This window comes from Bos indicus, chromosome 11 (genome assembly GCF_029378745.1).
Source record: "Bos indicus isolate NIAB-ARS_2022 breed Sahiwal x Tharparkar chromosome 11, NIAB-ARS_B.indTharparkar_mat_pri_1.0, whole genome shotgun sequence".
Lineage (NCBI taxonomy): Eukaryota > Metazoa > Chordata > Mammalia > Artiodactyla > Bovidae > Bos > Bos indicus.
This window is the reverse complement of record NC_091770.1, coordinates 44,030,989-44,043,364: the sequence shown is the minus strand read 5'-3', so window position 1 is coordinate 44,043,364 and position 12,376 is coordinate 44,030,989. Positions and strand designations below refer to the sequence as shown.

Genomic DNA, 12,376 nt, shown 5'->3' with positions numbered 1-12,376 from the left:
AGGTTTTGGAATTAATTATTAATAGAAAAGGTCAGGTTGCATCAACCAAGTAAAATTGTAAAAATTGTTTTAAACTTTATATCCTCAAATCCCCAGAACTCTTTGTTCAAATGAAATCTTCTCTGGAAACCTAGCACACAAACCAAATGAAAGCAGGGCTGTTCTTGAAACAGTAGTGTGACCCACAATCCACTGCCCTCTGTGGGTCTCCCAGACAAACAGGAGCTTCTACTTTGTTTCTGTAACAGCTAACAAGCCATCGGTGGGCTGGGGCCTGCTATTCTAATAAATTCCTTGAGGGTCTTGTCAGAATGTTTAGACCCAGAAGCATATCCAGAATTGAAATCACAAAGCTTGGTCAAACCCTTCAGTGACCACACTCAGTCCTGTCCATCATACTCAGCTGAGGCTATGCTCCCAGAAAGCTTCAACATTTTGTTTTGGGCCCAGTGTCTCCGATCTGCTCATTTCTCCTTTTACTCAGTCTAAGGACCACTGTTACGAGATGTCCCTAAGCAGCCACTTCATGGTCTTGGGGCTCCTGCCTCCTAAGCCACATAGCTGCCATGAAAGTGAAAGTTGTTCAGTTGTGTCCAACTCTGTGACTCCATGGACTATGCAGTCCCTGGAATTCTCTAGGCCAGAATACTGGAATGGGTAGCCTTTCTCTTCTCCAGGGAATCTTCCCAATCCAGGGATCAAACCGAGGTCTTCTGCATTGCAGGCGGATTCTTTACCAGCTGAGCTACAAGGGAAGCCCAGCTACAGCTGCCGTGATCTGCAGGAAAACCAGGTTCTGTGGAGGTTAATTCACTCCTGCGTCTCAGTGAGACGGCTTCTTCTCCTCTATCTCTTGATAGAAAAGCCTCACCTGATAGACACTGGCTTTACCTTCCTCCTCTGAGGGCAGGATGGTGCCTAAATGCATTTTCCAGTCTGCCCTGCAGCCAGGCCTGATCCTGAGTGGGGATGCCTTCCTTCTTCCCATCTTTCTGAGAGCTCGGGTGTGGATGTATTGACTTCAGTCCTGGCCACAAAGACAGGAGCAAACTGTACAGGATGGAGGAAGAGGAGGAGGAGGTGGGGGCTCTGACCAGTCAAAGCCTCGGTGGACAACCTGCCCACGGGAGAGAGAAGGAAACACTGTCTATTTAAGCCATTGTCACAGGGAGGCTCTTATTATAGTAGTCAACCTTTTCCTTGTAAACCTGTGGACTTATTTTTGGGAGGACACCAGTCTTCACCAGATTGCTTTCTAATCTGATGCTCTATGAATGGATCATAGATGGAGCAGATGTTTCGGAGTGACCAAAAGCCAGTTCTGACTTTTGCTTATGGACATAATGGAAAAACAGAATTGGATTTACCCTGCCATCTGACATAGCTAGAAAACCAGACAAAACACAGGACATTGGAACATGGGCATCACAGAATGATTCTTGGGAGAAGGGCCCTTTAGTGAGTGAGGGCTGCCATCACAGAGAACCACAGATGGGGCCTAAAAACCAGAAGTTTAATTTCCTGCAACTCTGGAGGCTGAAGGTCTGATATCAAGGTGTCAGCAGGACTGGTTCCTCCTGAGGCCTCTCTCCTTGGTTGTGTGGACTACCGTCCCCTCCTTGGGTCTTCACATGGCTCCCTCAGGGCGCCTGTGTCTCGATCTCTTCCTGTTGGATTACAGGCTACCCATATGACCTCATTTACCTCACTTACCACTTTATAGAGACATTACCAACAAAGGTCCGTCTAGTCAAAGCTGTAGTTTTTCCAGTAGTCATGTATAGATGTGAGAGTTGGACCATAAAGAAAGCTGAGTGCGGAAGAATTGATGCTTTTGAATTGTGGTGTTGGAGAAGACTCTTGAATCTTGAGAATCCCTTAGACTGCAAGGAGATCAAACTAGTCAATCCTCAAGGAAATCAGTCCTGAATATTCATTGGAAGGACTAATGGCTGAAGCTGAAACTCCAATACTTTGGCCACCTGATGCGAAAAACTGACTCATTGATAAAGACCCTGATGCTGGGAAAGATTGAAGGCAGGAGGAGAAGGGGATGACAGGATGAGATGGTTGAATGGCATCACTGACTTGATGGACATGAGTCTGAGCAAGCTCCGGGAGTTGGTGATGGACAGGGAAGCCTGGTGTGCTGCAGTCCATGGAGTTGCAGAGAGTTGGACACATCTCAGTGACTGACTGACCTTTTCACAGACCCTGCATCAAACAGGGTCACATGCTTCAGCTTCATTGCATGATTTTCTTGTGTGTGTGTTGTGTTTATTAAGTTAAAAATATTTTGTAAATTTGCCTCTTTTTGAGCTGTAGGTTTTTTTGAAGTGTATTATTTAATTTCTGAATATTTAGTATTTTCCTGGGTATTCTTTCCATTACTGATAGCTAGTTTAATTCCATTGTGGTCAGAGAACATACTTTACACAGTTTCAGCCCTCTTATGTTTATTCATTGAGGCTGATCTTATGGTAAAAAAATCTTCTGTGTGAATGTGCTGTGTGCCCTTGAAGAGACTGTGTGTCCTCTCCTGGGGGTTGGAGTGACCTCTAAATGTCCGTTAGATCAAACTGATTGATAGCGTTGTTTAAGTTTTCTTGAGCTTTGTAGATTTTTGTTGTATCAGTTACTGAGAGAACCTTGTTGGCATTTCCTGTCACAGGGTGGGCTTATTCTTTTAACCTCTGTGGTATCTGCAGGTCTCAAGTTCTGTCAGTTTTTTCTTCAGGTACTTTTACTTAGTTATTAGGTGCAAAGACACATGGTCGATAGATTCTCCTGGTAAATCGGCCCCATTATCATTCAGAAATGACCCCTTTATCCCTATCCCTATGCAGGTCCTTGTTCTGAATTGACTTTGTCTTGGTTATGCTCCCACTGGTGGCTCAGAGGATAAAGAATCTGGCTGCAATGCAGGAGACCTGGGTTCCATCTCCAGGATGGGAAGCTCCCTGGAGGAGGAAATGGTAACCTACAGCAGTATTCTTGCCTGGAGAATTCCATGGACAGAGGAGCCTGGCGAGCTACAGTCCAGGGGTTACAAAGAGCTGGACACGACTGAGTGACTAACCCCTTTGGTTATGCTGCCGTTTTAGTTTTTGTCTCATTCATGTTTTCGGGAGATGTATTTTTCCATCCTTTTACTCTGTCTTCATATTTAAAGTAGTGTTTTAGTAGACAGTGTATAACTGTATTTTACTTCTAAAATCCAACCTGACAGTCTCTGCCTGTTAACATTGGAGTGTTCTGACTGGTCGCAACAATGTAATCAAATTTAAGTCTACAATCTTGCTATTGTTTTTCACCCATTCATTATTTCTTTTTTCTCCCTCTTTCTGCTTTGGACTTGTTATTTTTCTGTTTTCCTAAAATAAAAAGGAATTTTATTTCCTTTTTGACTCCAGGCATACTTTTGTTTTGAAATTTTGTGATTGCTTTGGGTTTACAATATGTATATTTAGTTATCATTGATAAGTCATTCTGGTGTTAAAGATACACATTATGCCTCTTCACTTGTTTTGTGAGCATTTTTATTATTCAGATATGCCAATTCTGCCCTCAGTCTCCAGGCTGCTGTTTTCGTGTTTTCCTTCTGTATGTGTTACAAAAGCCCATAGTCTGTTTTGATTTTGCTTTAAACAATTGATTATCTTAAAGCAGTTTAAAATATTTTTATATTGAAGTATATAGTTGGTTTACAGTATTGTGTGTGTTTTAGGTGTACAGCAAAGTGATTCAGAGATACAATTATATCTGTTTTTTCAGATTCTTTTTCTTTATATTACAAAATATTGAGTATAGTTCCTTGTGCTTTGTGGTAGGTCTTTGTTGGTTATCTATTTTATACATAGTAGTATGATATCAAAGCACTTTTTAAACTAGAAAAAAAGATTTTAAGTTATGTATTTACCATTTCCAGTTACTTTGTGTAAATTTGAATTTCCTTTAGGTGTCATTTTCCCTCTGCCTGAATCACCCCCTTTAACATTTCATGTCATCCAGGTGTGTTAGTGGTGAAATTTTTCAGCTGTTGCTTGTCTTAATATCTCTCTTTTGCCTATATTTTTGAAAGATATTTCTACTGGCATGGAATTCTAGGTTCTTTTTTTCATTTAGCATTTGAAAAGGTATTGTCTGTTGGTTGGCATTGTTCTTGATGAGATCTTTGTTTATTCTTAACCTCGTTTCTCTAGTAATAGGGAAAAACCTCTTAATAGAATTAACTTGTATTCTATGTTAGTCACTAAAGGGATGTTCACTATAAGCCCTAAATTCTACATAATGGCCCATCTCTGGGAACCCCACCTCCCAGGTAATGAGCAGTAAGCTAAAATACCTTCCAGGAACCCTCCTGACCAGGCCTACCTGTGAGTGACTATAGGAGGATGAAATTCACATGTTCCCTCTGGAGGCTGATGGGAATCTGGAAGTGTCTGACTTTATTCCCTCCCCTTTGGTATAAAAGGGGCCTGCATTCTAACTCAGGCAAGATGGTTCTTTGGGGCACAAGCCCACCGTCTTCTCAGTGTGCTGGCTTTCCAGATAAAGTCACTACTCCTTGTCCCAACAACTCGTCTCTTGATTTATTGACCCGTTGTATTAAGAGCAGGATGAGTGCGAACTCGGTAACACCACCATTCAGACTCCTTGGAGTGTCGAAGATGTTTCCTTCTTCAGGCATCTTTTTTTTTTAATTAGTTAATTTATTTTAATTGGAGGCTTTTTACTTTACAATATTGTGGTGGGTTTTGCCATACATTGACATGAATCAGCCATGGGTGCACGTGTCCCCCCATCCCGAACCCCCCTCCCACCTTCCTTCCCATCCCATTCCATCCCTCTGGGTTGTCCCAGAGCACCAGCTTTGGGTGCCCTCCTTCATGCATTGAACTTGCACTGGTTACCTATCTTACATACAGTAATATACATGTTTCAGTGCCGTTCTCTCAAATCATCCTCCCTTGCCTTCTCTGACATAGTCTAAAAGTCTATTCTTTACATCTGTGTCTGTTTTGCTGCCTTGCATATAGTGTCGTCATTACCATCTTTCTAAATTCCATATATATGCATTAATATATTGTATTAATGTTTCTATTTGACTTACTTTCGCTGTATGTAATAGGCTCCAGTTTCATCCACCTCATTAGAACTGACTCAAATGCATTCTTTTTTTATAGTTGAGTAATATTTCATTGTGTATATATACCACAGCTTCCTTACCCATTTGCCGATGGACGTCTAGGTTGCTTTCATGTCCTAGATGTTGTAAATAGTGCTGCAGTGAACATTGGGGTACATGTGTGTGTCTCTTTCAATTCTAGTTTCCTTGATGTGTATGCCCAGCAGTGTGATTGCTGGCTCATATGGCAGTTCCATTTCCAGTTTTTTAAGGAATCTCCACACTGTTATCCATAGTGGCTGTACCAGTTTGCATTCTAACCAACAGTGTAAGAAGGTGCCCTTTTCTCCACACCCTCTCCCACATTTATTGTTTATAGACTTTTTGATGGTGGCCATTCTGACCAGCATGAGATGATACCTTGTGGTAGTTTTGATTTGCATTTCTGTAATGAATGATGTTGAGCATCTTTTCATGTGTTTATTAACCATCTGTATTTCTTCTTTGCAAGCATCTTTTTAAAGCTAGTATTTTTCCCGTGTGGAGTAACATCTTAAACACTGTAGTCAACAATTCCGCAGGGAAATAGGGAAAGGGGAGTGAAAACAAAATCTGGGGCAGGCCCTGGCTTTGATTCAGAGGCTGCCTGCCTTCCGCTCCTGTTCTCTGACATGAGGGACTTGATAAGCTATTTCCTGATGCCCAGGAACGTGACCCTCAGCCCACTGCTTCCTGGAGACGTTCTTTCTGTGCAGCAGCCTGTGTTGATGCATAAGACGTTCAGAGACAAGTATTGTGGACAGAAAGCTTCACTGTTCACTTGGAAAGACTCAGAAGTGCCAGGTTTCCTTTGCCCAGCATGGCCACCATCACAGGAGGAGACAGGTCAGACCAGACTCTGACTCCTGTTCCACCTCCATGAGCGCAGGTCTCTCTTCCCTGGACCTCACCTCACCCTCTTTGCTGATCCGTCTGGTGGGGCAGCAGCACAGACTGCTTGCTTCCCAAAGTTCAAAGAGGAGCCCAAGAGTCTCGAGAGCTACTGGGAGTGGGAGGCCCCAGAAGGAGCAGCTGTAGAAAGCCATGAGGGGCCGTGCAGTGGGCGGTGCCCTGGGGTGGTTTACTTGTTTGGTCAGCTCTTCCCTGGGAGCCCGGGCAGGAGAACTGAAGGTCTGGGACCACGCAGCTCTGTGGTGGGTGACCCCAGCCTGTGGTGACTCTGCCCACACAAGTGACAATTTCCCCACAGGCAGGAATTAAAGCAGACTGCTTGGGATTCCCTCACAGAGGCACAGGCCATGTACAGGCACCCGGGATCAAGTTGGCCTTGTGGAGGACCTTGACTTTGAACCACAGTTGGACAGGCCTGGGGGCAGCAGAACCTGAGCACAAGCCAGTTAATGAAGGGCAGTTGTCGAGGCCATACAGAGTAGGTGGGACAGAGCTGAGGACCCAGCTTCAAGAGCTGAGACTCTGCTTAGTGAGAACAGAGTGTCAGGCACTGAGCCTGCCCAGTGGCCAGCCGCATTCAGTCATCAGGTGGGCATCTGTGCCCACGACCCTGTGGACTCCTGACCTCAGTGCTCAGTGCTCTGACCACTGCTTCAGGTGGACTCGCTGCAGACAGAGCCGTGTCACCTGTGAGAACTGAGATCATCTTAATTTTTTGCCTCCAGAGGTGACTGCTGGCTCCAGTGATGTGTCTAACAGAAGGGATGGTCTTGCCACTCTTCCTTGCCTCCAGCCTTAAAGTGTGATGCCTACTCTGGGTTGCTGTTTGTGGGTACCCTTTATCAAATTGAGGAAGTTTCCTTCTATTCAGTGTTCTAAGAATCTTATCTTTTTAAAAAATATTGAAGATGCTACATTTTATCAATATTTTCTGATTCTACAGGGATGACCATATGATTTTTAATGTTCATGCTTTGAGTTACACTGGTTAATTTCCTACTGTTAAAACATCATTGCATTCCTGGATATTGGGAACTGTCTTTTTAAATACATTTTTCTGGATTTAGTTTGTTAGTAACCTGTTCAGGATTTTTGCATCTTTGCTCATATACGAGATTAGATTATTCTGTCCTTTCTCAGAATGTTATTAGGCTTCATTGTTAAGGTGTTAGGTTGCATGAGTTTTACAGGCTTCTGTAGCCACATCATCCCCACACACTGTAGACCTGAGGCACCTGCACCAGCTGTTGGTTTCTTCCTGCTCCTGAGGCCAGGTTGCCCCCCAGCAAGGCTGTCTTCATCCTACAGAAGTGATGCCTTCTATAGAGAATATAGCTGAATAGCGAGGAGGGCCTGGCAACCCACTGCAGTATTCTTGCCTGGAGGATCCCCGTGGCCAGAGGAGCCCAGCGGGCTACAGTCCATGCGGTCACAGTCAGACACAACTGAGTAATTAAGAACAGCACAGCACAGCTGCACAGCAGCTTTTGGTTGAATGCACATGATGTACCTTTACCTGTCAGGATGGAAAACTTTAATCCTTTCTTGTAAAGTGACATAGCTGATTTTAAAAAACTTTTGCCTAAAAAAAAATTTATTGTGATTACTGGTTTGGGCCTAAATCTACCATATTACTAAATGCTTTTTGACTGTCATATCTGTTTTATTTCCTTGTTTCCTTCTGGGTTATCATTTATCAGGCTAGTTTTCCTTTTGCTGGCTGGAAAGGCACTTTGTCACCACACTTATGTGCTCTTCCTGCCTCTCAGTTACGGTGCACGGGGATCTCTACCTGCTCCCAGTTAACACAAGGCCCTCCTACTCCATTCATCCCACTCTCAACTGGCATGCCACTGAAGTCTTGAACTTTAGTTCCCTCTGTATTTCTAGCTCCAGAGGACATTTTCAGGGTTTTACATAGCCATTATTCATTTAGGTTGATCCATGCCATTTTTTTTTTTTTACTATATATTCCTTTCTGCCTCAGTGTTATTTAAACACTATCTGATTATTCTCCTGTGCATGCTGTGGTAGGAACTACTGGCCTGGGCTTCAGTCTGAGTTTTCTTGCCCATGGCCTGGCTCATCCCTTATCACACCTTTCCCTCTACTCTGGATGAGTATCTGACTACGCAAGTCAGACCTCTCCGTGACTCCTCCTGCTCAATGGGTTAGGTTTATGAACTCCTTGTCTGTTCCCTGCCTCCTTCTAAACCCCCACCCTCACTCACATCCTGCCCCTCATGTTTCCCCGATCCTCTGTTCACATCGATCTGCTTCCTGGGGTGCCCAGGCTTCCCTGTACCCAGGTCACCTTCTTCCCCTCCTACATCTGAAGCTGCTTCAGTCCTTCAAGGCCAGTCACCTCGGCGCTTTCCTGTGCTCCCTGGGCAGGAGCCTTTCTGAGAGAGGCTGCTCCATAGGGGCTTCATCAGTTTGTGCCCCCATTTCCTGTCCAAATAGGAAAACAGGACTTAAAACAGTTCATCTTCCAGATAGGGGTAGTAATCTTCCACATGATGCTTGGAACCTAGAATCAGAATCTGTGTGAAAGAACTTAAAAATGCAGTCCTTGGTACGAAGGTTAGTGGTTGGCAGTCAAAGACAATTATGTTTCAAATGCTTTATAAAAAAAATAATAAAACAGGTCTAGCAGTCCAAAGGGTCGCTGAGGGTGGGACACGACTGAGCAACTTCACTTTCACTTTTCACTTTCATGCACTGGAGAAGGAAATGGCAACCCACTCCAGTGTTCTTGCCTGGCAAATTCCAGGGACAGGGGGAGCCTGGTGGGCTGCCGTCTATGGGGTCGCACAGAGTTGGACACGACTGAAGTGACTTAGCAGCAGCAGCAGCGGCTTTATTTTATTCCCTGAAATTTATTGCTTCAAGCATCAGTGGATAATACCTCACTCTGTAACCCTGGAGAACTAATATGCTTTGTGAGAAGCTGAGCTTCATCCAGGCAGACCTCGCTGTATTGTGCAGGTGTGTGTTCTTTACACACTGAAGGCATGTGGCAGCCCTTCGTCAAGCAGGTGTGTCCGTGCCGTTTTCCCACAGCATTTGTTCACTTTCTGTCTCTGTCACATTTTGATAATTCTCATAGTGTTTCAAACTTATTGTATTTGTTATGATGATCTGTAATCAGAGATCTTAATGTTACTACCACAACTTGCTGAGGGCTCGGGATGGTTAGCATTTTTTAGCAACTGAGTATTAACTAAGGTATGTGTATTGGTTTTCTTAGATATAAGCTACTGCACACTTCACAAGAATACTGCACAGTGTAAACATGGCTTTTGTATGCACTCCAAAAACAGTTCATGTGACTTACTTTATTTTAATACTCACTATATTGGATAGGTGGTCTGGATCTGAGCCTGCACTGTCTCTGAGGTCTGCCTGTACTGTAGTTGTTTAAACAATATTTTTTCTTTGCCATGCAGCTCTTCTAAAGTAGAATCTTACATGGAGTCGCAGATACATGAAGCAAGTACAGGACTCGCACTGTGGGCATGCACATGTGGTGAGCCTCCTTCACAGCAGCGTCACCCGCAGCACAGGCGCCAGCCCTTCTGTTCAGCCCAGGGTCTGAGGTAGGTGTCCATGATCTTTTCAACTAGGAACTTGAATAATTTTTGTAAGATGCCAACAACCACTCTGGCACTTAAAAGTAACTTTATTATGGTTCAGGATAGCTGTTTATACATAGTTTGATATAATAGGCTACGAACAACCCCCACTCGCGTCAGGTCACTGAGCTTGCCGCGTCGCTCCTGGGCTAAGGCTCAGCGCTGCAGCACTGGCCGGGCTCGGGAGGCCAGGCTACCTGCCTGCGAGGACTCACCGGCTCTCCTGCTCCCACCTTCCAGAGGCTGGGCATTACTGATCCTGAGAAAAAAGTGCAGAGCTTTTTCTGTGATACTTATAACTTATGTTACTAAAGTTCTAAAGGGCTAAGAGACATTTGTGAACTTTAGATTAAAAAATGGAATTTAAAGTGTTGGTCCGGATAAGCTGTGCTACAAAAGGAAAGGTTTCTTTTGCGACTTAAACAGAAATTCGTGAAAAATACACTGCTCAGAATCTGACATGTGCCATGTAAAACACTCTGTTGTCTGAGAAGTACTGATCATCCACCCCTGTTTTAAAATAACTCAAACATATAATTAACTAGTTCTGATAAAGTGTTTAAGATCAATATGCAAAAAGAAAAGTTAAGGTGATTTAAACACAGTTTAGTAAATATGTAGATACATTTTATTTGTCAAGAGTAAATATCAGTTTCATTTAGAATATTCAGGTACAAAAAGTGAAAACTTAATGAATGTTAAGAAAAAGTTAGAAACCATTACATTGTTCTGCAAATGCTAAGGCACTGAATTCAAATATGCTTTACAATATGAACTACCTAAATTTTTATCTTTAATATTCAGATGTTCATAGCTTATTTTCTTAAGAAATATTTTTAGTAAGATGATATAACTTTATTTACCCTAGAAGACAGTTTTAAACAATTATGTAATACAGACTAATGCACACAGTGTGAAGACACCCAGTTCTAAAGTTACTTAGCACTAGAAAAGGGCTTATTTACCTGAGTGTTTCTGCTCTTAAACATATCACAACAACACATGGACCACAATGCTGAAGCACATATTATGTAATCTGATACAAAAGCTTAGGATCATGTTTCCAACTGGATAATTATATCAAAACTTTAAAAGTTTTGAGCTGCTGGAGTTTCAGGTACATAATACATTTTAAAACATATTCCCCAAAGTTTACCTTTACATACCTTTGGTATGTACACAAAAGATTCATCTTGGAATATATATGCAATCAGAGCCTAATATATATGAGTCCTGTATTTTCAAAGCCACCAACAGACACTCTTGTCACAGTATAGTGACAGGCAGTGGGCAGCAGGGGAAATTATCTCAATTCATCACAAACTTATCTTAAACTACTAACAGTGAATAAGTAATACCATCCAGTCTGGCTTATATATTGACCTCATACTTAAAAGTATTTTCCCATAAATGGCAGTAACTGTGGCCATTTGCCAGATAAAGAATAAGTAGTACAGCATAAGTGATACATCAAATAAAAACAGCAAGAAAATCAAAGCATAATTCTAACATTTTAATAGCTTTTGCTTGTGATGACCTTCTGTGATCTGGAACCTTTGTTTTACATAAAATTGGAGCTGGAAAGAGAAAAAAAACCTTTTGTTTGGTACAATAGAAAACCATATAGGAAATAAAAATCACTTCTTTTACAAAGTTTTTACAGATACACGTCTAGTATATGATAGGACATCTAGCTGTGGGACTCTGGAAAAGAAAAAACAAACATCAACATTTCTTGAGGGTAAATTTTTCTGAGCTCGTAAACTGTGGGCTTGGCCCTGATTTTGCGAACAGCAGCCCATACCTTATTTTTCAAGTATGGAATGAAATGGGGGAGTCCAAGTCTAGTAAGACTAGACTAGACTAGTCTAGTAAAACCGGACTAAGTCGAGATGATGAGAAGGTGAACGGCCCCTTAGTTTTATAATTCAAGACACATTGAAAAGAAGTCATAAATTATATGTAAACAGTTGGCCTTCTGGATCTGGGGGTTCCACATCTGAGGATTCAACTGACTGAGGATCGAAAGTATTTGGGAAAAAAATTCCAGAAAGTTCCAAAAAACCAAACCTGAATGTGCCACTTGCTGGCGAGTGTCTACCTAGCACTTATATTCTATTTCCATTGTATTAGGTGTTAGAAAAAACCTGGAAATGATTTAATACGTACAGGAGAATGTGCATAGGTTCTGTGCAAAAACTATGCATTTGATATGAGGGACTTGAGCAGCAGTGGATTTTGGTGTCTTCCTGGAACCAATCCCCCACAGATAATGGGGTGGTTTATTTTTTTAAATTCAGTGTATTCATTTTTTTTTTTTCACAAATAACTGCATGCCTTTTTTGTATCAGGCACTGTTCTAGGAACTGAGGGTGGATACATCAGCCAACAAAACAGATCCACTCCCTGGAAGAGCTTATGTTAAAAGATTATACATGAGAATTCCTTCTTCCCACAAACCTAACATCCACAGGCCAAATTAAATGGATTTAACTCTCCATAGTTCAAAAATGGAAAGCTATCACAGGCAATGTTATATTTTCCTAACTTTTTGAAGGTGACTTATAAAGAATTCTGACAATACCGGTTTGAAATACAATGTGGTGATAAAAGAAACCCGAGGACTGCCTTGTGAGGCCCAGGAGAATCTGAGCTGCCACAA

At 42.4% G+C, this 12,376-nt stretch overlaps 1 protein-coding gene and 1 long non-coding RNA gene across 8 annotated transcripts in view; one reads left to right on the top strand and one right to left on the bottom strand.

Annotated features, from left to right (window-relative positions):
* Positions 1-12,376, top strand: part of LOC109566111 (uncharacterized) — a 37,444-nt gene that overhangs the window by 2,376 nt on the left and 22,692 nt on the right. For both annotated transcript variants that reach the window (XR_011569269.1, XR_002181752.2), the window contains exon 2: positions 9,529-9,678. This is a non-coding gene — a long non-coding RNA (uncharacterized lncRNA). The remainder of the gene's footprint in view (positions 1-9,528; positions 9,679-12,376) is intronic.
* SEPTIN10 (septin 10) overlaps positions 9,744-12,376 on the bottom strand; it is a 50,336-nt gene continuing 47,703 nt past the window's right edge. For 4 of the 6 annotated variants that reach the window (XM_070798745.1, XM_070798741.1, XM_070798746.1 and 1 more), the window contains one exon: positions 9,744-11,291. Coding sequence is in view for 2 of the 6 variants with exons in the window: in XM_070798746.1 (XP_070654847.1) it covers positions 11,276-11,291 (16 nt within the window). In the remaining 4 variants the exon portion in view is untranslated. The remainder of the gene's footprint in view (positions 11,292-12,376) is intronic. The other 2 variants (XM_070798742.1, XM_070798743.1) reach the window with 1 other exon arrangement.